The 22825-nt window shown below is 35.6% G+C and overlaps 1 protein-coding gene across 1 annotated transcript; it reads right to left on the bottom strand.

Moving 5' to 3' along the window:
- Window positions 1-4856: 4856 nt before the first annotated feature.
- Window positions 4857-5804, bottom strand: LOC101721670 (olfactory receptor 2L13-like). Its single transcript, XM_013070809.2, has one exon. The coding sequence runs from the start codon at window positions 5802-5804 to the stop codon at window positions 4857-4859; it is 948 nt and encodes a 315-aa protein (XP_012926263.2).
- Window positions 5805-22825: the final 17021 nt, after the last annotated feature.

A 22825-nucleotide genomic window follows, 5' to 3' on the forward strand; every position in this document is an offset into this window, starting at 1 on the left:
AATGTTATTTTATATCTGAAATTTAGAAAAAATTTAGAAGGCAAATTTAGAAAATTTAGAAAGTAAAAAATTACTCATATCTGGAAAAATGCTTTACAGACATGAATAACTATACATAAACATTTTGTAGTGCATTTCCTACCAATTTAGAATGTATTTAATTTCTGCTAATCTGTTTTTAATGAGGATTATTTTTTAAATTAAAACCAAATTATCTATCTGGAATTGCATATTGTATAATAATTTTACTATGGTCACCTTGAAAACTTTTTCAATTTTTTTACTTTTTATACCAACAATGAAAAAAGTGTGTTCTGAATGAGAATACCTAATCAGATGCCATATGATTTCTCTTTTTCTGTCATTATTTTATAACATTAACTATTTTGTACTAGGCCTTCTCCTTCCATGTTAGTAGAGTGATTTATTTGAGACCTTATGAGAGACTGTGAAGTCCTTGCTCTGGATGTCAGTTGACAAATCTATGCTGCTTTTAGTAGAAAGAATCCTAAGGGAGGAACAAATGAGAGCCCTGGGAGTTGCCAACACATATCAGAGATAATGACAGTCCATTATAAGATGAACATGTCAATTTTTTAATCTAGGGGGCAGGAATTAGGAATAAAAATCCACCCTGCCATCCTCCCCATGCCCAGCACACTCTACTGATACCCACGCAGCCACTGCTGCATATATATTAGACAATGTCTGCCCAAGCAGGTTTGGTTTTCCACATGCTGTTTGTCTGGTCTCTATGAAAATGGATTACAGAAATACATCTGTGAACAGGTTTTATTCGCTGACATTACTTCCTTATCATTTCCTTAACCAGGTCTGACCATGACATTCTGTAAAATGTTTCAGCATAGGGCACTTCCTCCACAGAGTGCTACTACTGTCCAGCAATAAGACCAGAAAAATGTTACTCTGGAGCGGTAGCAGAGAAGGGAAGTGCAAAGTCCCCAAGGAATTTGGAAGATAAATGATAAACTTAAAATATGAAGCCATCCTGTTGAAATAGCACAATGTATCAGTAAAGGACTGATATATAAAGAGTATTGTCTTCCAAATTACTAGTTATATATTAGAATTGCAAACAACATTTTGCTATTCTCAATATATATATATATAAAATAACTAGTAACATTTTATCATGTGGTAGGTTTATTGATTTTAAGACCTGTGTGGCTTATTTTCCTCCAAATTTACTTATCAGATAAAACAAAGTTTTACTTTGAGCACCTTCAGTTTCAGTCTGTAAAACTGAAAGTGGAATCTCATTATTAGAACATGTGATGACATTATTAATATAAGAGAGTTTAATACATGGATCATGGTGATTGTGTTTCTGGAGGTTTAAGCAATGTGTTCAGCTGCCGAAACACAGGGATAAGTTCTATTATGTACCTATGGAAACACAATATCTGGAGCTGTTCATTCTTGTGGAGAATTTTTTTTTGAGCGAGAGTCACCAAAAATGTGACTCTACGTAAATCATTTTCCTTTTATCTTGAACTTAAATTTAAACATTTGTGTATAACTGTATCTTTTTCTAAGTTGATGGGAATCCAACCCAAGTTCTGGTACATGCTAGGCAAGTTTTCTACCACTGAGCTTTACCCCAGGCCAAAGTTTGTGTATAATTTTATTAATAAACATTTTGCTTATTGTATCCATATTTGTGGTAACTTGTGAATTTTGTTTAAAAAACAACCCATTTTGGAGACAAGCTTCGAATCTCATTTATGTTTTCTCGCATTTTATATTAAAGTTAAAGGAAATTCATTTAAAATTTTTCTCACTTTTTGGTAATTGGTTTATGGGTCTCTTCCTAATAAATTAATGTTTTGCATATGAAATGATCATTAGTTTTAAATTTCCAAATGTTAAAAGATATTTCAATTATCTGTCTAGTCTTGGCCTACTGATGTTCTCTTTAGCATGCTATAACAATTTTTAAGGCCATACATTCTGAAAGTAATAAATTCTTACAAATGCCTGTTACTTTTTCTTACAATGACCATAAATAAAAATATATTTTGTAATAGTTTATTGATCATGTGTCATCCCTAAACTCCCAGTTATTTCAAGACGGGCAGTGAATGCTGTGCAGAGTTCACAGAGGTCAGCTCAGAGAATCCACTTCCATGGCTGCTCAGCACTTCTCCAGTGAGGGCTCTGCCCTCTCACCAGGAAAGACCTATATTCAACCCTGCATCCCACCTGTGGTTGCTGTTGCCATCACTACACTGATGCAAGCCCTGGCTGACCCAATCTCTCTCTGGGGATGCCATGGTGCCAGGCTCTTCCAGGATAAATGTATGTGCACATGAAGAGGACACACCAGTTTCTGGTGTATTTTCTATTCCTCTTGAGAATAAATGTGGAACTCTGCTGTTGGACCAAAAGTATGCCAATTCTTTCACACTGCATAGTCTTCTGGTTTCCTGTCTGCTCTATGACACAATTATTAAGAATTTCAGTATGCTGAGAGCAGATTCTAACTGAACACTTCACCTTTTGAGTGTTTCACCCTGGGCAAGTGCACAGGTCACATGACATGAGGCCAGGTCTCTAAATGAGAGGATGCCTGTCTAGGAAGGGAAGGATGACATACAAACATGGGAAATGAAGAAGAATTCAGATGTCAAAATCCTAAATTTCCCATCATGGTGTTAAAATACAGGACATCTGGGTGTGATTTTGAGGTCATAAGGACGATTTTATTTTATTTTAACAACCCCACATGTGGGGTTGTTAGATTGACTTTATTTGACTGTGTGATTCAGAAGCCTTTGGAACTGGTTTGCAGGAAGAAATAGGAAAGGTTTGCATGCATAGGCTCCAGAAGACCTAGAATGCTGTGAGCGATATTTGATGTATGATGCTGGTCAGAGCTCAGAAGTTGAGAATGCTGATAAACAACACACACGGTACAGATCAGGCTGAGGATTTTTCAGATGGAAACAAGGACTCCAGTGGAAGTTAGAGAAGAGGCCATGTTGTTACTCTTTGGCAAAAAAAAAATTGTATATTTTTCCCATGTATTGAGACCCTGAGGGAGACTGGGGTTAAAGATTGTGGACTATGTAATCAAAAGGAGAAAATTTCAAGGCATTCTACCATTAAGGCTGTGGCATCAGTACTGCTGGCTACTCTCAGCCCAAAGAATAGTGAGAATCAGGACCAAAAAACAGAGAATAATGATGTGAGGCTTGGGCAGAAAGGAAATGCTTATAAAGCTGAGGCAAAGGCAGTGTGATTTCTAAAAAAAGAAGCCAAGTGTTCAGCATCAAAAATAGGAAAGATGTCTTGAGGTCATCTCAGAAATTCGGCAGACATTTCCCACTGTAGGTTCAAGGGTGGAAAAAGTGAACTCCTTTGAAAGACTTACCTTTGAAAGGAAAATATCAGGATGTACTGCTCACTAGAACAGCACATCCTAGTAAAGTATTGCACCAAGATCAGCCATTCAGGCACTTGAAACTGCTGAATCCATGGTCCAAATGGGAGCAAATACAGGTGAAGATGTGAGCAGATCTTTGTGCCATCCACATTGCCCTGATTTTCAGGAGCTCTGAATGCAAGAGGTGTTGAATCACAGAGGCTTCCACTAAGATTTCAGAAGAAGACTCTGGAACTCCTGTCTTACCACAGCTTGCCCTGCATGGTAGACATGCACCTATAAAATTGAGTGATTGCTCTGTTGAATTTTGTTCTTACTTGGTTTGATTATTGTATCTTCCTGTTCCCCCCTTTGAGAGTAGATATGTTTACTCCGTGATGTTGCTGATGGCAATTATATATTTTTTTCACATTTTGCAGAGCTGCCTTGAGGCTCATCAGAGAATTGGGCTTGGGGTTTTGAAAAATGCTGACATTTTGAGACTTTGAGGAATAGATTATTTGCATTTCTGGTTGTATACTTGATAGGTAGAATTATAAACTTGTGATTGTCTATTTGGACAATAAATGTAGTTTAATATATGTCCAGACTTGTGTTTAAGATGTTATTCGGAGTTGTGAACATCAGTGGTCTATGAAACACCTCACAGATTAGTGAAGCTCACTCCCAGTTGTGTCCAGGTGGATGAGGGAGGTGACCTTGGGTAGTATATAAGGTCCCTCCACTATTTTCCTCTCCCACCATTCCAGTGTCTGCTTTCATTCCTCAAGACAATCTGTCCACACAATGTACAGTCAAATGGTGGTTGACTGCATGTCATTATCCATATCAGGACACTCTCATGGGTCACTTTCAACTCAGCAGTGCAAGTATGAACCTAAATCTCAGCATCAACTGTCTCCCTTTTCTTATGTTCTGGTTTGATCCATGCTGTTGCTGTTTCTCGGCCTCCATGATGTGAGCAGTTTTGCTCTAATCATTTACTTTGCAACACAGTAGTCACTGGCTACATGTGGATTTTCATATTTGATATGTGTACAGTACAGCTTTTAATGTATTCCAAGAAGAAAAATACACAAGAATGATGAAATAGAATAAAAGAATATATGAGCAAAATATTAATTCCACATCAATTATATAGAAATCATAATGTCAATATACCCATACTCTTACATAAGAATGCTATGTGCACAAACATGATATATTTAATTATAATTGTATATAACATTAAAAGAATTTTAATATCAATATGATTACCATATCATTTTGAAAAAAATTACTACAGTATTATAGAGTAACATATTTGAATTAACGCTGGGTTTTAATGTGTGCTAAAGATTTTAAGTCACACAGGTGCATCCTACCATGTTTCTATCAGATGTCACTCTTCCACAGTGTTCAGCTAGGCAAAAAAATGAGAAGTAGAGTAAGCAAAGTGGGGCCTGCAGAATCATTTCTTCTTGGAAGACAATATCCCAAACACTCTCTCCAGGGCCCCCAGCACCTCCTTGTTCCTCAGGCTGTAGATAATGGGGTTCAGCATAGGGGTGAGGATGGTATAGAAAACTGCCAGGATCTTGTCTTCTGCTGGGGAGTGGAGAATCCTGGGCCAGAAATAGGTGTAAACAAAAGGAGTATAGTAAAAGGTCACCACTGTTAAATGTGTGGAGCATGTGGTGAAGGCCTTTTTCCTTCCCTCTTTGGAGCGCATATGGAAGACAGAAAAAAGGACCCGTCCATAGGAAGCAGTGATGCCAAGGAAAGGGAGAAGGAGGAACAGGCTGGTGCTCACAAAAACCATGTACTCATAGACCCAGGTGTCCACACAGGCCAGGGGCAGCATGGCTGGGACATCACAGAAGAAGTGATTGATGGCCCTGGGGAAGTGATTGATGCAGTAGGGAAGATGAAGGGTGTAGACTGTGTGTGCCAGGGAATTGATGGAGACAAATGTCCAAGATCCTGCAATCATCTTTGCACACACACTTTTGCTCATGCGGATGGCATAATGGAGGGGGTGGCAGATGGCTACAAATCGGTCATAAGCCATGGAGGCCAGGAGTAGCCCTTCAGAGCATGCCATGGTCAGGAAGCAGAAACTCTGCACCCCACACCCCGGCAAGGAGATGCTCTTCTGACCAGAGAGGAAATTGACCACCATGTTGGGGACAGTGGTAGAGATGTACATCAGGTCCATGAGGGACAGCTGGCTTAGGAGAAGGTACATGGGCATATGTAGCCGGACATCCACACGTATGAAGTGAATCATGGCTGAATTACCCATGAAAGCAAGGCAGAATACAAACATGATAAGCAACAAGAGAAGTAGGCCAGTGTGATTAGGAGGAATCAGCCCTAACAAAATAAAATTATGTGAAGTTTGGTTCCATTTATCCATGAAAATATTCTTCTTTAAATTCCTTGAAAGAAAAATAAAAATACAACCACTAAGCATAATTAGGAAATTAAACAGAAGACTAGAATTTAAAGAGAATGTATTTTACTAATATTTGAGTGGAATGAATTATTTTTCCTCCAACACTATGCTGTTTATTAATTTGAACTTAATATCTGAATTAAAAGTTTGTTTTCTGATTGTTTCTGGTAATCATCAGAAAAAAAATGTATATATACATATTATAAACTCTAGAACCATGGGCAGTGATCATCAATTATAGGCCTTCCTTCCTTCCTGGATGACTCTTGGCTGACCAACTACTCAGCATCACTAGAAAGTCACAGAGATCGAGGAATGGTAATTCCTAGTCACTTCAATTCAGCATGGTGTATCTACAATAGCAACTCACATGTGTGACTCAGAATCTTTCAGTGTACAGAAATTCTGAGCTGTCAGTATCTTGTTCTCCTTTACTTTTAAAAATTCCTTGTGTTTCCCATTCCCTTGACCAGAGCTTGATTTCAATCTGTCAACATTCTTTAAAGACTGTCTTCTGAACTTCATGAAGTGTATGAAATGCATCCATGACCAAATTCTGTCCTTGATCTGTCAATATATTCTATGTGCTATGAGATCAGCCCTACTTTTAGCATATTATTTCAATATGCTGTCATTCCAAATGATGTTTCTATTTTTGAACCCCTAAAATCTCAAATTTATTTGCAAAAATTTGCATGTATGGTTTTCTTATTTTATGTAAGAAAGTTATACCTGATGAGGGTGATACATTTCATACCATGTATTTTTATTCATTTTTTCACAGCTTCAAACTATAAGTACGGTGGAAATATGACATGAACATGGGGATTAAATAAAATACAGGCCACTTTTCCTTATATGTTTATATAGGAATCCTAGTGATCTATAACATGTGTATGCTGTTCTATCCATGACTTCATTTGTTATCATCCTTCCACACCACAGATTCTGCAAATTTTGACATAAATAGCTTCTTTTCACAAGTATTTAGAGTATTATTCACTAACGGAAAGAAAATTTTCTGAATTACAGTTAGGGCTGGAATGAGACTTGCCCCTGTGTGATGGCTTATGTTTCCAGGATTTCTAGTAATTCCTGGCTGAATGCATTCTGTTCCAGTTGTGTGATTGCTATGCTTCTGCAAAGATCACATCTGATTCTCTACATCTGTCTAGGTCTCTGTCTGTGGACACAGGAGTGCTGTGCCTGTTCTGCTCGGCACATATCTGCACATGTGGAGGCAAGAGTCATGCACATGGGAAAGCTGCTCAACTAGAAAGGGAAGGATGAGCAGTAGCACACTCTTGATGCATAATTCTCCTACTCAGATCTAATTAGTTCAATTGAAACACAGTAATCATAAATAATTTAGAGTAACATAATTTTGGATAATTTTTCACTTTTCTATGCTCCAGGTTTTCTTGGGAACTTTTGTCTGTAACTTAATTCCTGGTATCCTCTCTTTCCCGTTCTTCCACCTCAATGCTGGCAATCCTTTCACTCTCTCCCCATGCATGCACCAACCCTTGCAGCCTGGGTTTTCCTTCTCCTCTGATCCCACCTCAGTCTGAGGTTTCATGCTGAGTACACATATGCTCTGCTCTCCAGAGGAAAAACTGATGTCACCCACATCCTTCCCAGGACATTGATTTAGGGAGGAATAGGGCATTAATGATTTTTCAACAGGAAAAATAGGGAAAGAATAGTTTGCTCCAATTACATAGTTCTAATAATGTGAATCAGCTGTTATTTCATATATCTTTACTAATTATGCACCCATGTGTGCAATAAAGTTCTACAGGAAAATGGAGATGTGTCTTTATTGCTGCTTAATACAAAAAGCGCTGCCACTGAAAAGCACATGATCAGAGAGCTGACAGTCACATGATCCCATGAGATGTCTAAGCTAGCTGAGGTTATAGGCATCCTCTGCTTCCTACCATATTTTAGAAATAAAACTCATGATCTGATGGATGAAAATAAAACATAGGAACACCATCATCATGACACCTTTATCCCTTCAAATTGTATTCAGTGTTTGTTTCATTGTAGCTCTACTAGATATTAACATACTGTATAACTAAAGTGCCAAGTGCATATGATGTGCTGTTAAAATTTATTCAGTAACTCAGAAGATACAACAAAATGTTCAGATGTACAGTGCCATGTTGTGTGGTCATTAGGACCAAAAAGGACACTGGTGGTAGGGGGAGAGAGGTGTTGGAGGAAGTCTCCCTAATGGCCACTATGTGGCATTGCTTCTGAGTCTGAGTTGGCTTATGACACATTCTACTCAGAGAGAATAGCAAGAGGGAAGTCATGGAGCAGCCTTTTCTGGGCACGAGGACAACAGCAATGAGGGGAGGAGCGTGTGTTTTGTGTGGGAGGAGCATGTGTTTTGTGTGGGAGGAAGTAAAGCCTTGGAACTTGACCCAGGTATGATGAGAATGCAATGGTGTGCCATGGTCCTGAGCCTGTTTCCAGACCTCACACAGGACACTCAGGTCAGTGGGGAGAGCTGTGGAGGGGTGCATGGAGAGGCACACTCAGCAGACAGAAAGAGCAGCTGGAGATCACTCTGGATTAAAAGGCAAAAATGATCATGCATCCCAGGCCCCTAATGCTGAGGTCTGTGCACATGAGAACAGCCAGCTTCCTATGAGGCAGTGGTGATATCCCATGATCATTCTCTCTCTTCTCCCTTGCACAGTGATGCCTGCATGGGAAGCTCGCAACAAATCTACTGATGAGGCAAACCAAATATTAGCCTCAGGAAACCTTAGCGTGACAGTTTAAACTAGCAAGCCATGACAGTACAGGATCAGAAATCAAACTTTAGCATAATTGCCCTGAAAGTTTTGGATTTAGAATTGGGATAATTTCTGTATTTCCTTTTTTGATATAAATTTAAATTCAAACAATAAAATGTTCCAGCAGTTCTTGCCAGAGGTGCATTTCCAATAACAAACATGAACACAGAGTGTTTTAAGTTAATGAGCTCTATGGGACCTTTATCTTGAAGAAAAATGTTTGCATTTACATTTTATGCAGCATATTTTAGAACTTAGAGTATGAAGAAGATAGACTGAGAGCAGTCATTATAGATTCTTCATTCCCTTTACTGAAAACAGGTTTCTGTCAGGCAATGCAATGTAATACATCAATGACTCCAAGTGCCTATACATCTGGGATTTGGAGTGAGAGCAAAGAATCTGATAATACTTATGCCCAGCAGCTTCCTTCCCTAAGTGTGGGACCTTGTTTAATTAAGCAGGTATATACAAAGCATAACTCTCTTGGTTACATTATAACTTGGAGAATATTGCTTCTATGGTTAAAAATCAGGTTAATATTAATGTCTCCTTTGATTCTCATAAAAACATTGCCAAAATGTATAGATATTTAAGGTCATAAGTTCAATACCTGGCAAATTAATATATAGAGAGAGATTTTTAAGAATAACACTCCTTTAAGAGAATCTAATACACCTAAGTGTAGCAAGTACAGGATGCTGAATTTAATTTGCCCAAGTTACTATTAGTCCATATGCACCTTTAAAAGTGTTACAGATCATGATCCCATGATGAATAAGCAATAGTTGAGCTTCATCTATCTCAGTCCCAACAACACCAAAGGACAGCACAGAGCTGATCCTCAGTAAGGTCAATAGCCTTTGTCCAGTCATATTTATAGATTAGAAATTATTGGGCCCCAGAGAGAGCCACTATCTTAACTAAAGCAACAACTCTTCAGAACAGCACACTGCAGCACTCTAAAACTTTCATGCTACTTCCTGGCACAGTTTAAGTTCAAACTTAGTATTTTCAATTTTTTGTAAGACTCCTAATTCTCTGTGCTGCAGAAAGGGCTTCCTTAAGGTAAGAAAACCACATCTCCAAAATACCCCCCTTAGTTAAAGCTGACCCAGAGCCACTCAGGTCAGTAACAGCATTTGGACTCACCTTATCTGAATTTATTTTGTACTTTGAGAGAACAAGTATGATCACCAAGCCCTGATGAGAGTCTGTGGAAGTTCTCTAAAATTTCAGACATAAAACTGTGCCCATGTAGGCTGTGCAACAAGATTGTGTCACTTGTCAGCCCAACCTGCACCAAAATTCAACTCCTCTGTTGACAGGAGAAGATTTTCTTCACCTCCCCACTCACTAGAAAGAAGTTTTCAAGTTTAAGCTGTGAGATGCATTCCTCAATGCTTCTGTAATAGCTCTCTTCATGTTGAAGGCAGAAAACAACTTTGCCTTCTCTTGTGACATATTGCACATATTTTCTTAACTAAGGCATCTTTCACTATTATCTGGTTTGAGGGAAAACTGAAGTTGATATTTCACACTTCACTCCCTCAGGTTCTACTGATGGAAAATGGAAGGAGAAGTTGGTTTATTTTATATTTTCAAACTCATATCATCAAGCCTAAGATATTGCTCTCTTTTCTCTAATTCATGCCCAATGCCCATGTCCAAAGGGACAAAATCTTGGTCATTTCACTTAACTTTGGTAATTTGGAGATAATTTGATTCTATTTAGTGGAAATCAACCAAATCAACCAAATTTATTCTAATAAATTTTTCCTCATTTATCTGTCAGCCAGCATTAGGCTAAATAGGGATGCTTTTGATTTTACAGAGTATGATTTTATAAGTAATGTTAGGTCATTTTATTGAAATCCCCTCGATTTGTAAATGAAATTCTGGAATTGCTTATGCATGTTCTGCAGATTAGAAGATAACTAGTACAAGGACTATTTCTTCTGTACAGTTATCAAATTTTGAAGGAAAATTATTGGTTATTGTGGCTAAAATACATTATGCAATGAAAAAAACACTTTCTTCTCTTTCTCAAGGGCTACATGACCTCTCCCAAATTAATCCAGTCAGCAATTCTGCTGCAGGGCAAACTTTACTCAAATGAGTTGATCAGTGAGAAGAATCTAGCCTGACAGATACACCTTAAGGTCCTCCTCAGGTGACAGAATTTATTGAGATATTAGTTGGTTGCTAAGTTTTTAAAAAGGGCCAAATTTGAGGGAGACTCTAGGAACTATGTAGGAAGAGGTATGCCAAATGTTTACAACATGTCTGTTGGAGACACTGAATTTGTAAACATTAAGAACTCTAATAATGCCATTTGATGCTGACTGGTAAAGCCATTTTGGATACATATATGTGACCTGTTGTCCTTTTTTCATTATGAAGAAATGACAGAATATTAATTGGTGAGATTTTATTCAAGGACCATAACCTACATTTCCTAAACCCATAGCGTATGTCACCAGTGGGGCACATACTGTAATTATTGTAATTTGGAAAACCTGAATGCAGAGCAGTGCTTCTACCCCAGGATCCCACATCCCAAAGCCTGTGTTCTTCCATCATCAATGTAGGAAATGAAAGCTGAATTGAATGTCTTCCACTGTATAATTAATCAAGGAGAAAGAATTACAAGTCTGGTAAAATGAAAATAAACAGAATTGAAGAAAAATAGGGTGCCTGAGGAAATGTATGGTTTTGAAAAGAAAAGTAAGTTTAAGCTGGGTGTGTTGTACAGGAGTTCCTTTACTTATAAGTAAATAATTATCAGAGACTTTATGGTGAACTTTCAACAGAGCCCAACACATTCAGAGTGCACCAGCTTTCCACTTGTATGAGAAATCCAAAGCTTAAAGAGCAAAATAAAAGACAGATAATAGGAAACAAGGTAATACAGATATCTTGGAAATGAGGAGGAAGACATATGATGGGGGAGTGGAGGAGGGTGAGGGGGAGAGCAGTGAAAGGGAAATAAAAAGCAATAAGGTGTGTTATGTGCCTGTAATAACATGGAAGCATTGATTTAATCATTACTGAAAACATGTAATCAAAAGTTAAAAGAATACACATTCAAATATACAAATTTTCATGGAGAGATAAAACATAATAAAAACTATAACAAGGCCATTGTAGTTATACAACAATGGTGTCCTTAGGACAAGACTCAGTTCCTCTTGCTTTCTTCTGTAGCACAGAACCTAGGAAAACTCATCTGTGATGTGTTGAGTATGCTTGGGTTTGGTGTTCTTGTTGAACCAATGACATGACAACACCAGCATCTCTGCTCTGGGTTAAAAGTGCTTTGTCTCCATCTCAATGAGTTACTATACAGGGAGATGTCAGAAACTTCTACCAAGGAATTCACAGAACACTCAGCAGAGGGACCACACACTCTGTTGTTGTGCTTATTTTTAAGAAACATTATTGTTTCCAAATTTGATACTCAGTGATTTCAACCATAATTTTGTTGTTGTTGTTGTTGTTTTGGTACTAGAGATCGAACTCAGGACCTTGTGCTTGCGAGGCAAGCAGTGGAACCATTGAGATAAATCCAGTGGCCTGAAACATAATTTTTATTCTGTACCAAACACTCTGTCCATTATATAGAGATATTTTTAAATGTAAATTCATTTCTCATGTAAGATACTTTTTTTTTTGGTACCAGGGATCAGAACCACTGAGCTAAATCCCTGGCCTCCATGTAAGTTACTTTTAATGCTACATGACATTGTTAGAGCTGCATTTGCTCATGTAAAAGCAGATCATTTAGCAGCACTGCCGTCAGGATGAGTGTGGAGAATTTCTGTGCTCTCAGAATGTACTCTCCTCTCTAAGGATAGCAGCGGTGTGAAGAGAGCAGTAAACCAGTTGTTTGGGGAGGTATTTCAGAGTAATAAGATGGACATTATTTTCTATAGACTAGTATTAGTATCAAACTTACATCAGGCATTCCAGGTGTTATTTATGCTCCAAATTTCTACACTAGTTGAAAGATTTCACAGGATCTATGGGGAAATGTCAAGTGAGCAAAGTATGGATCCTTGGGATTCAAGGTAAAGTAGTAAAAGGCAAAAAGATACATGAAGTATTCAAATGTGTAACAGAAAATATTTGAAACTTGAAGTACGATAAATACCATGGTGCAAGACAGTCAAAGCTACTAATCCTTCAACTCAGAGTGGTATTCTGAAGACATGTTCCAAGCACACTCTCAAGGACAAAGAATGGTATCTGAAAAAAAGAGAGGAAAAACATCTTAGCTTTTACCACAAAGAAAGAAAATGAACACAAATACTTTATACTTCAACTTCATTATTCTACATTTGCATTATTTTATGTTCAGGAATTTTTGGTGGCCTATCCCTTGATCAGTTGTTATGAGATCCTGCTAAAAATATAGGTATGCATGTATCATTGTGAATGAAGACTGGATTTCTTTCAGAAAGATACATAGAAGGGAAATAGCTGCATTAAATGGAATTTTTTGTGTGTGTGTGTGTGCTGGGGAATGAACTCAGGACCTTGTGTCAAATGGAATTTTTATTTTTAATTTTTTGGCAAATCTTTATACTGATTCCAATATTAGTTGTCTTAGTTTATATACTCACCAGAAATAAAGATTTCCTTGTTCCTTATAGGCTTGCCAGATCTGTTATTACTTGATTTATTGATGATGTACGTTCTTTTTGGAGTGAGATGGAGTCTCAACCTCTTGTTTCAATTGTTACTTTTTCAAATGCCCACTGATGTTGAAGATGTTTTCATGTATTTATTAGGCATTTATGCTTTGTCCCCTGAGACATCCATTTCAGGTGGCCATTGTTTAATTCAATGTTGGATTTTGAGGGATTTATTTATTTTTGAAGTTGCATACTTTAGATATTATTTCTTTGCCTGAAGAGTAGCTTGTAAAATTTTTCCTATTCTCTAAGTTGTTTCTTCACTTTGTTAGTGGTCTCCTTTGCTGTATAGAAGAATCTCTTTAATATAATATGATCATACAGTTTGATTCTGGGTATTATTGCTTATGCATCTGTGGTTCCATTGAGAAAAATTTTGCCTATGCCTATGTCTTCAACAGTTTTACTTATTTTGACTTCCAGCTGATTAACCATTCCTGTTTTAATATTTATATCTTTGATTCAGTTTTATTTGATAATAGTTCACAGCCAGTAAGCCTGGATTTATTTTTGAATATGCTATTCTGTTCCACTGACCATGAGATATTTTTTAATTTTGCTTTTAATTTCTGTTTTTAGCATTACCATCACTACTCAGTTTTATTGTTGTAGTTTTGTAGTATAACCTGAAGCCTGAGGTTGTGATTCCCACAACCTTGCCTTTCTTCTGCTTTTTTTTCATTAAGTTTCTTGATATAATTTAGGTATAAAATGCAGTTACATTCATCATTGGGATCTTGTACCTTTACATGAATATATTGGTTCTTATTTTTTTCCCATTCCCCTGCCCTCCCTACACCGCCTCCACCCTTCCCTATTTGCAAACACTTTGTTATCATTTTTTCCTTTTCTCTCATTTTTTTCTTTTCCCTTCTTTCCTTTCCTCTATCCCTCCCACTTCCCCTATGCCTTTAGAACATTTCTTCCTAATACACAATAGTAATTATATATATTTTAAATTATAATACCAAGATCTAGGAGACATTACCACAGATTTTACAGAATTTAAAAGGATATAGAAAGCATATTACAAAATTTTTTTTGAAATTAAATTTGACAACTTCTAAGAATTACCTTGGAAGACAAATTAATGAAACTTACTCTGAATAACATATAGAATTTGAATAGCACCTTTTAAGGAAAGTATATTCCTAGCTTGAAAACCTACCTATATGACAACAACAAGCTCATATACATTTTAATTGATAAAAAAATCTAACATTTAAAGCTTAAAAGATAAGGAACTCTTCTCCCCTCATTTTAGGAAATAAGCATTGTGCTAATTCTAAACTTGGATAAAGATAATAGAAGAAAAAAGTATGAACATAGATAAAATTTGTTTAACAAAACCAACTATTAGAAGTCAGATCTGGCCGTATGTAGAAAATGTTTTTGTTATAGGGATGGCAGTGATGGTTGAGTATTAGAAGATCCACTCCCAAAAGTTATCATTTTAATAGAGGGAAGGAAAAAGCAATATGATTCTCTCAGTAGTTGGAGGAAAAAGTATTTTACTAAATTCTACAGCTGTCCATGGTAAAAGCTATCAGAAGAATAGAAGTAGAACAGAACCTTCTGAACAGAGAAGCTATGTACTCCATACTTCATGCAAAAGTGCCTTATATGAATGGAGATGATACAATGCTTTCTCCCTAAGGTGGGGAACAAGGGCAGATATCCATACTCTCCATCTGTCTATTAGACTTTGAAACAAAAGGAAAAAATCAAAATAGTCTGGGAATAAAATGACACAAGAGAGGATTGGCAAAGTAGAAGTAAAATCTTTATATATAGATGAAATGATCATCTACAGAGAAAATACAAGAAAACTCTAGGAGCCCCTAGAACTTGTATTTGAATTTAGCAGGATTAGAAAACACAAGGTATATATAAAAATTCAGGTCTATGAATACTTGCTATAAATGAAGAATTGGATATTGAAATTTAAAAGTTATATAGGAGTACAAAGGACCTAGAAAAGTAAAAATAAAAAAAAACTGTTGGAAGACATTTATTACCTAATTTTAAGACTTCCTCTAAAGCTACAGTAATCAAGGCAGTGTTTGTGTAATGAAAGATGTATCAATCATTGGAATAAAAGAGAGAATCTAGAAATAGAAACACACATATATGATCCACTGAATTTTGAAAGATTATTTAACTTTAACATTTTATAGAACATAAATTCAATTCAAGAGCAGAGGAAAAGATAGTGTTTTCAGCAAATGGCACTAGAACACCTGGTATCCATATATAAAATATTAGCCTCAGCCATTTATTTCCATATATAAAAATAATTTGAAGGGATCTATGAACCTAAATATGAAAGACTAAAACTATAAAGCATTAAGAAGATATTATAAGGGAAAATGATTATGAATTTAGGGTAGGCAAGAATTTCCTAGGATATAGAAAACATGATGTGTAAAAGAAAAAATTGATAAATCAGATTCCATCAAGATTTGGAAGTTTAAATGACATAATTAAGAAAATTAAAAGTAGTCCTTAAACAGACCATATTTATAATGCATAGAACCTATGACCAGAATATATGAAGTACTTACAGGACATTGATAAGACAACCAAATTAAAAAGTAGACAGAAGAAGATGATAAATAGCCAGTACAGCACAAGTAAAGGTGTGCAACACTAGAATCAGAAAAATATAATCAGTACAATAACAAGATTGAATTAAACACTCATTACGGTGATGAAGTTAAAAGTTTTAAAAGAACAAATGTCAGCTTAGGTGTGAACCAGTTAGAACTTAATAATATTGCTAATGTGAATGTAAAACGGTAAAACCATTTCGGAAAATAATACAGAAATGTATTGTATTACTGTTAAGAACCAAAAGTTCTGTTCTTAAATTTTTACTTAAGAGGAATGAAAAGCACATGTTCACAATAGATTTGTATGTACAAGTTGACTATCCCTTTTTCTGAAATTCCTGGGACCAGAGCGTTTCAGATTTTCATTTGCAGTCCACTTGATCTGCAAAGAGGATAGCTGTTCCTGCTTTTTTTTTCCAGCTTCCTGTCAAATGGAGTATTGTTTTCCACCCTTTAACTTTCAGTCTATGAGTTTCATTTTGAATTAAATATGTTTCTTGTGTGCTGCATATTGTTAGATCTTGCTTCTTGATCCATTCTGCCAGTTTATTTCTTTTGATTGTTGAATTGAGACCATCATCATTAATGTTTATAACTTATACATATTGACTTATCATTGTCATGACTTTTTCTGTTTATTGAAATCTCCCCCTTTGCATTTAATATCTTGTCACACATGATGGATTCATTCTGCTGGGCTTCCTGGGTTGTGATCTTCATTGTCTTTTCCTAGGATATTGTATAAAACATTTTGGAGTGCTGGTTTGGTATTCATGAAGTTCCTAAAGTGCTAATTGACATGAAAGTATCTTGTTTCTCCATCAATTTTGAAAGATAATTTTGCAGGGTACATCAATCTGGGTTGGAGGGTGTTTTCCTTTGGGCTTGAAATACATCACTCGAAGCTCTTCTTGCCTTGAGATTTTGCATTGAGAAGTCTGCTGTCATTCTGATTGACTTTCCTTTGTATGTGCTTTGTTTCTTTTCTCTAACTGCTTATAGAATTTTATTCTTTTGTTGGGTTTCTGGAATCTTAACTCTTATATGCCTATGTGTAAATTTTTTTGATCATGGTTACTTAGAATCCTATATGCCTCACTTATCTGTATGTCAAGTTCTTTTCTCCTGCTGGGGAAATATTCTGCCATCAGTTCTGTGAACAGATTTTTTATGTCATCTGAACTCTCTCCTGTTTCTTTCTTGACTCCAGTCACTCTTAGGTTATTCTTCTTTGCATCATCTAGTAGTTGCTGGATTGATTTCTCATGGTCCTTTACAATTGTAAATAAATTTTTCTTTTCCTGCTCACTAATACTAATCTTATCTTCTATATTTGAAATTCTGTCCTCACGTTGGTGCATTCTCCTGCATAGTCTTTCAATGGAGTATTTAACCTCTTGGAAATCTGTTTGCATCTGTTTTATGAATTCCATTTGTTTTCTATGTTGGGATTCCATAATGTTCCTTAGCTCCTCTATTTTTTAATCTTTGTCCTCTCTAGATTTATTAATTATGTCTTGAACTATGGGCACAATCTCTGTTGTTATCTGAGAAATTATTTCTGATTTCATTTTTTCCAGATCCTCTTTTGTTGACAGTTCAGGGAGTCCAGGTGGTTGAGTATCATAATGTTCCATCTCATTTCCCTTTGGGGTTGTTTTAAGTGATTTGGAAGTCTGGTTTTGAAACTTGTTTACGTGTCTTCTCATTTCAATTGGGGTGGGTTTGGGGGGCAGGGGTATTTGCTGCTTTTGCCCATGTGGCTCACCTCTTCTGTGCTGCTGGGGATTGTAAGCCTCCTACTGTTCACTGGGAGCAGTTTACCTCCTCTGTCCTGGCAGGGGAGCCTTGTCTTTGTTGGTGAAAATTGCTATTTCTCTTCTGGTTCTTCTCCAGTTCCATATGAATTTTGGGGCTGCTCTCTTTTGTTCTGTCAGGATTGTGATTGGTATTTTTATGGGGTTTGCCTTAAATCTCTGTAACAGTTTTGGGAGTGTGGTCAGTTTGACTGTGTTAGCTGTGCCTATCCAGGAGCAGAGCAAATCTCCCACTTTCTGACATCCTCTCCCATTCACTTTTGCAGTGTGCAGTAGTTTTTATTATAGAAGGTTTTTGCTTCCTTGGTTAGGTTAATTCCTAAGTATTTTATTTTCTGATGCTAATATGAAGTGTGTTGATTCCCTAATTTCATTCATTCACCCACATAAATCTTTTATTGGTGTAGAGGAACACTATTGATTTTCTTCTTTCTTTTTATTATTATTTTAGTATTGATTTAGTATTTTTTATTTTAGTATCCTGGTACCTGCATTCAGTTTATACTGTTTTCAATCCTTGTGGAAATTTTGTACATGTGGAAAGTGGGTACATATGTATAACACATCTTAATTCCCCTTTTCATCCTGATCCTTCAGCTCTCTCTCTTGATCACCTTCCTTTTTCTTTTTTGTACATGTTTATAGTACCTAATGTCTACATTCCTTTTGTGGAATTAGTACATGTTCATAAAACATCTCAATTCCATATTTTTATCCATTATCCTTTCCCTTCAGGAGCACTCTTGATTTTTGTGTGTTGAGTTTGTATCCTGCTACACTAATGAATTTTAAATTAATTCTAGGAGTCTTTTGGTGGTGTTTTGGGTATCTTCTATGCAGAGGATCATGTCATCTGAAAGTAATGATAATTTAAAGCCTTCTTTTCCTATCTGCATCATTTTTGTTTCTTTCTTTTGTCTAGTTTCTCTTGGTAATATTTCAAGAACTATATTGAACATGGGTAGTTATAGCAGACATCCTTGTCTTTTCACGTTTTGGATTTTAGTGGAAAACCATTCAACTTGTTTTCATTAATTTGATGTTGGCTGTTGGTTTGTACAGAACACTCTTATCACATTAAGATAAAGAATTTAATTGCTGTTTTCTGCAGGTTTTTAAAATCATGAATGCATGTTGGGTTTTGTCAAAGAGTTTTTCTGCATCCATTGGGATGATCATGTGAGCCCTGTCCGTGCTTCTGTTTATCTTCTGTACTACATTTACTGATTTGCATATGCTTTACCATCCATGCATCCCTGGAATAAATCCTACTTGGTCATGAGGTATGATCATTCTGATGATTTCCTGCTTTCTGTTTGCCAGTGTATTATTGAGGATTTTTGCATGTATGTTAAAGAGATTGACATGTACTTCTTTTTTTGTTGTGTGTGTCCTTTTCTGATTTTGGAATCAGGGTAATGCTTGCTTCCAGGTATGACTTTGGGTGTACTGTTCCCTTTTGATTTCATTAAATTATTTGAGGAGCATTAGTATTAGATCTTATTTAAAGTTCTTGTAGAATTTAGCCGTGAGTGTATTCAGACTTGGACTTTTCTTAGTTGGTAGTTTTTGTATTACTTCTTAAATATCATTGATATTGTATTATTCAGGATTTTAATATAATCTTGATTCAGTTTTGTTACTTCATACCTATCTAGAATCTATCCATGTCTTCTAAATTTTTGGCTTTATTACACTTTCTCAAAATAGATGCTAATCATCTGCCGTTTGGAAGAATCTAATACAATTTTGATTTTTATTTCTAATTGTATGTGTCTGGGGTTTATTCCTTACTTGGTAAGATTGGCTAAAAGTTCATCTACTTTGTTTATGCATTGAAAGAACCAACTCTTCCATTGATTGATTTGCTTTTTTAGTCTCAATTTCATTAATTTCTGCTCTAGTCTTTATCATTATCTTTCTTGTACAATCTTTATGTTTGGATTGTTCTTGTTTTTGAGGACATTGTATTGAATCATTAGGTTATTTATCTGAGCTTCCTCTGTTTTTCTGGTGTGGGAATTCACTACTATAAACTTCCCACTTAGAACTGCTTTCATTGTATCCCATAAGTTCCAGTATTTATTTTTTTGGCATTTTTGATTGCAGGAACTGACGAATGTCTTCTTTAATTACATCCATGACTCATTGATTATTCCAGAAGATATTTTTTAATTTCCATGTGTTTGCATATTTTCTGTGATTTCTTTTGCTAATGAGTCCTATTTTCACTACACTGTGATGTCACTATATACATGGGATAATACTGATTATTTTCCATTTACTTCTGTATGCTTTCTGGGTTACTATATGGTTTATTTTTGAGAATCTTCCATGTGCTGCTGATAAGAATGTGTATTAGTTTGCTATTGTATGGGACACTTAGTAGATATTTATTATATCCATTTGTTTGAAGATTTAGTTTAAATTCTGATAATTTTTGGTTGCTTATTCATTGGTTTGATCTGTCTACTTGTGACTATATGGCATTGAGGTCTTCCATTACAACTGAATTGGTGTTTGTCTGGTTTTTCACATCTATTAATATTGTTTTATGAAGTCGATGGTGCCAGGATTTGGTATGTACATTTATAGTTATCTCTTCTTGTGAAATTGTTCTCATCCATTGTATCGTAGCCTTCTTTGTCTCTTCTGTTCAGCCTTGAGAGAAATGAAAGTAATGAAATGCACTTTGTTTGAAATTAAGATACCTACTGGGCTGGGGATTTAGTTCAGTGGCTCTGCCACCTGCCTCACAAGCACAAAGACCTAAGTTCAATCCCCTGTACAAAAACAAAAAAGATACCTACTACTACTTTTTTCCTGGTTCCCATTCCATCCAATATTTTTTTTACTTTTCTTTGATTTTTAGTCTGTGAGTTCATTAAAGAATGAAATGCGTTTATTTTATACTGTTTATTTTGAGGGTTTTTTTCTTGATCCATTCTGTCATTTTGTGTTTTTTGATTGGGAAATTGAGACCATTCACATTGAGAGTTATTACAGAGGGGTACTGACGTATTTCTGTCATGGTGTAAATTCCTTTTTCCTGATTTTCTCATATTATTTTCCTTTAGCTTAACTGCTTATCCCAGCAGGTGTATACATTCTTTTTGACTTGTTTGCAATGTTAGCTTCATTGTCTCTTCTTGGATTGGAATGCTGATTTGGTGATCATGAATTTCTTGAGGTGCTACTTGTTATGAAAATGCCTTATTTCTACACCAATTTGGAATGAAGCTTTTTGTGATATGCAAATTGGCACAGGAAATTGTTATATTTAGGGCTTGAATCACTTCACTCCAAGCCCTCCTGGCCTTTAATTTTTATGTAAGAAAATCTACTGTGATTCTAATAGGTTTATCTTTTTGTGTGATTTATTTTATCTTTCTAAGATCTTTTAAGATTTTGTCACTGTGATGAGCTTTGGTGCTTTGAGTGCAATATGGTACCTCACTTATTTGTTATGTTTACTTTTTGCTCTATATTTAGGGAGTTTTCTGCTATTATTTCTGTGAATAGGTTTTATTATGCCATTTCTGTTGCCTTCTGATTTTTTCACTTATTCCAAATAATCTTAATTTTATTTGAATCATATAGCAGCTATTAGATCTGTTATACATGTTTTCTTGTTGCTTTAAAGATTTACTAGTAGTAGGGCTTGGGATTTAGCTCAGTGGTTTCACCATCTGCTGTGCAAACACAAGGACCTGAGTTCAATCCCCAGTACCAAAAAAAAAAAAAATGATTTACTAGTAGTTGGTCTTTGAATGAATCATTGTCTTCTAATACTGAAAAGCTTTCTTCTCACTGGTCACTTCTGCTGCCCATACTTTCAATATAACTTAATCTCCTGGATTTCTGATTGTAATCTTTTCATGGGCTCTAATTCTTTACCAAAATGGTCATTCATTATTGTATTATTTTATTTAGCTCATCTAGCTATTTATTTGTCTTCTGAAGGCTCCTGAACTTTTTTATTGTTTCTATTATTTGTTTAGTTATTTTTCTATGAACTTACTGAGTATTGCCTGTATCTGGTTATTACTCTTCTTTGTTATCCTTTTATGTAATTTGGGTGTGTGATTTATTCTGTTCTTTCCCTATGTCCATTCTTATTGGCTACCAGAGACTTCAGTACTTTGGTAGGAATTTTGTTGACTTGCTTTCTCATGCTTCTTTGATTTTTGTATGTTTGTTTTGTATTGCCCTGAGGTTTGTGGATGGATTGTGTAAAGATTTTATTGATAGTATACAGATCACTTTAGTTGATATTCAGTGAGGCATTTGGATCATGGCTAACTATTGTCCTCTACCTCAGTCCCAGGATCTGACTACATTGGTTAATTTAGGATGGAATAATATAGTGTAATTAGGCTGAGAACAATGCTTTCTGTGAAAGTACTCTAGTATTTTTAATGTCATAGAAGTAATCTGAGTGTTGGCTTACAGAGAGTTAGCAAAGATTGTGTTTCCCTGTTAATATTAAACAAATCAGGTACAGTAATATTATCCAGGACAAAATGAATATTAGCAAAAGATAAGAACCAATTATATATGATCATTAACTCTAGAGAGGAAATTTATAATTTATAATTATGTTGTAAAATTTAAGAGAACCTAGGTGTTGAGTTTAATCTAATATGTATAAATATGACAGCTACATCTCCATTAATAGTAGAAAAGAATTCAAAAGTAATTTTACAGGCTTTTCCAACTACCAAAAGATTATGAATTTTTTATATTTATATACTAGTGAAAATAAGGGGTTTGAGAATGGGGGAATGCAAGGAGAAAAATTTGCAGCCTTAAAATATATATGAAAATGGAGAGAGAAATTGTAAAAAAATTCCTATTGGGAGTAGAAGGATGTTTATAGAATTATGGAAAGAGAAGAAAAAAACTTATGAGAAATAGATTAAAGAAAAAGGGGAAGAAAAAACAAGAGATTACATAGGGAGTAAAATTACAGCAAAAAATTAAAGAGTGAAAAATGAAAATGGAGTAAAGGAAGAAAAAAAGAAAAACATTAAGAAAATTATAAGA

Source organism: Heterocephalus glaber, unplaced genomic scaffold (assembly GCF_053883595.1).
Source record: "Heterocephalus glaber isolate CG9 unplaced genomic scaffold, H.glaber_assembly_v1.0 deba00001673, whole genome shotgun sequence".
In the NCBI taxonomy this organism is placed as follows: Eukaryota; Metazoa; Chordata; class Mammalia; order Rodentia; family Bathyergidae; genus Heterocephalus; species Heterocephalus glaber.

What these genes read in the sequence shown, in the direction of transcription:
- LOC101721670 (XM_013070809.2), bottom strand. Translation starts at nt 5,804, where the DNA reads ATGGATAAATGGAACCAAACTTCACATAATTTTATTTTGTTAGGGCTG.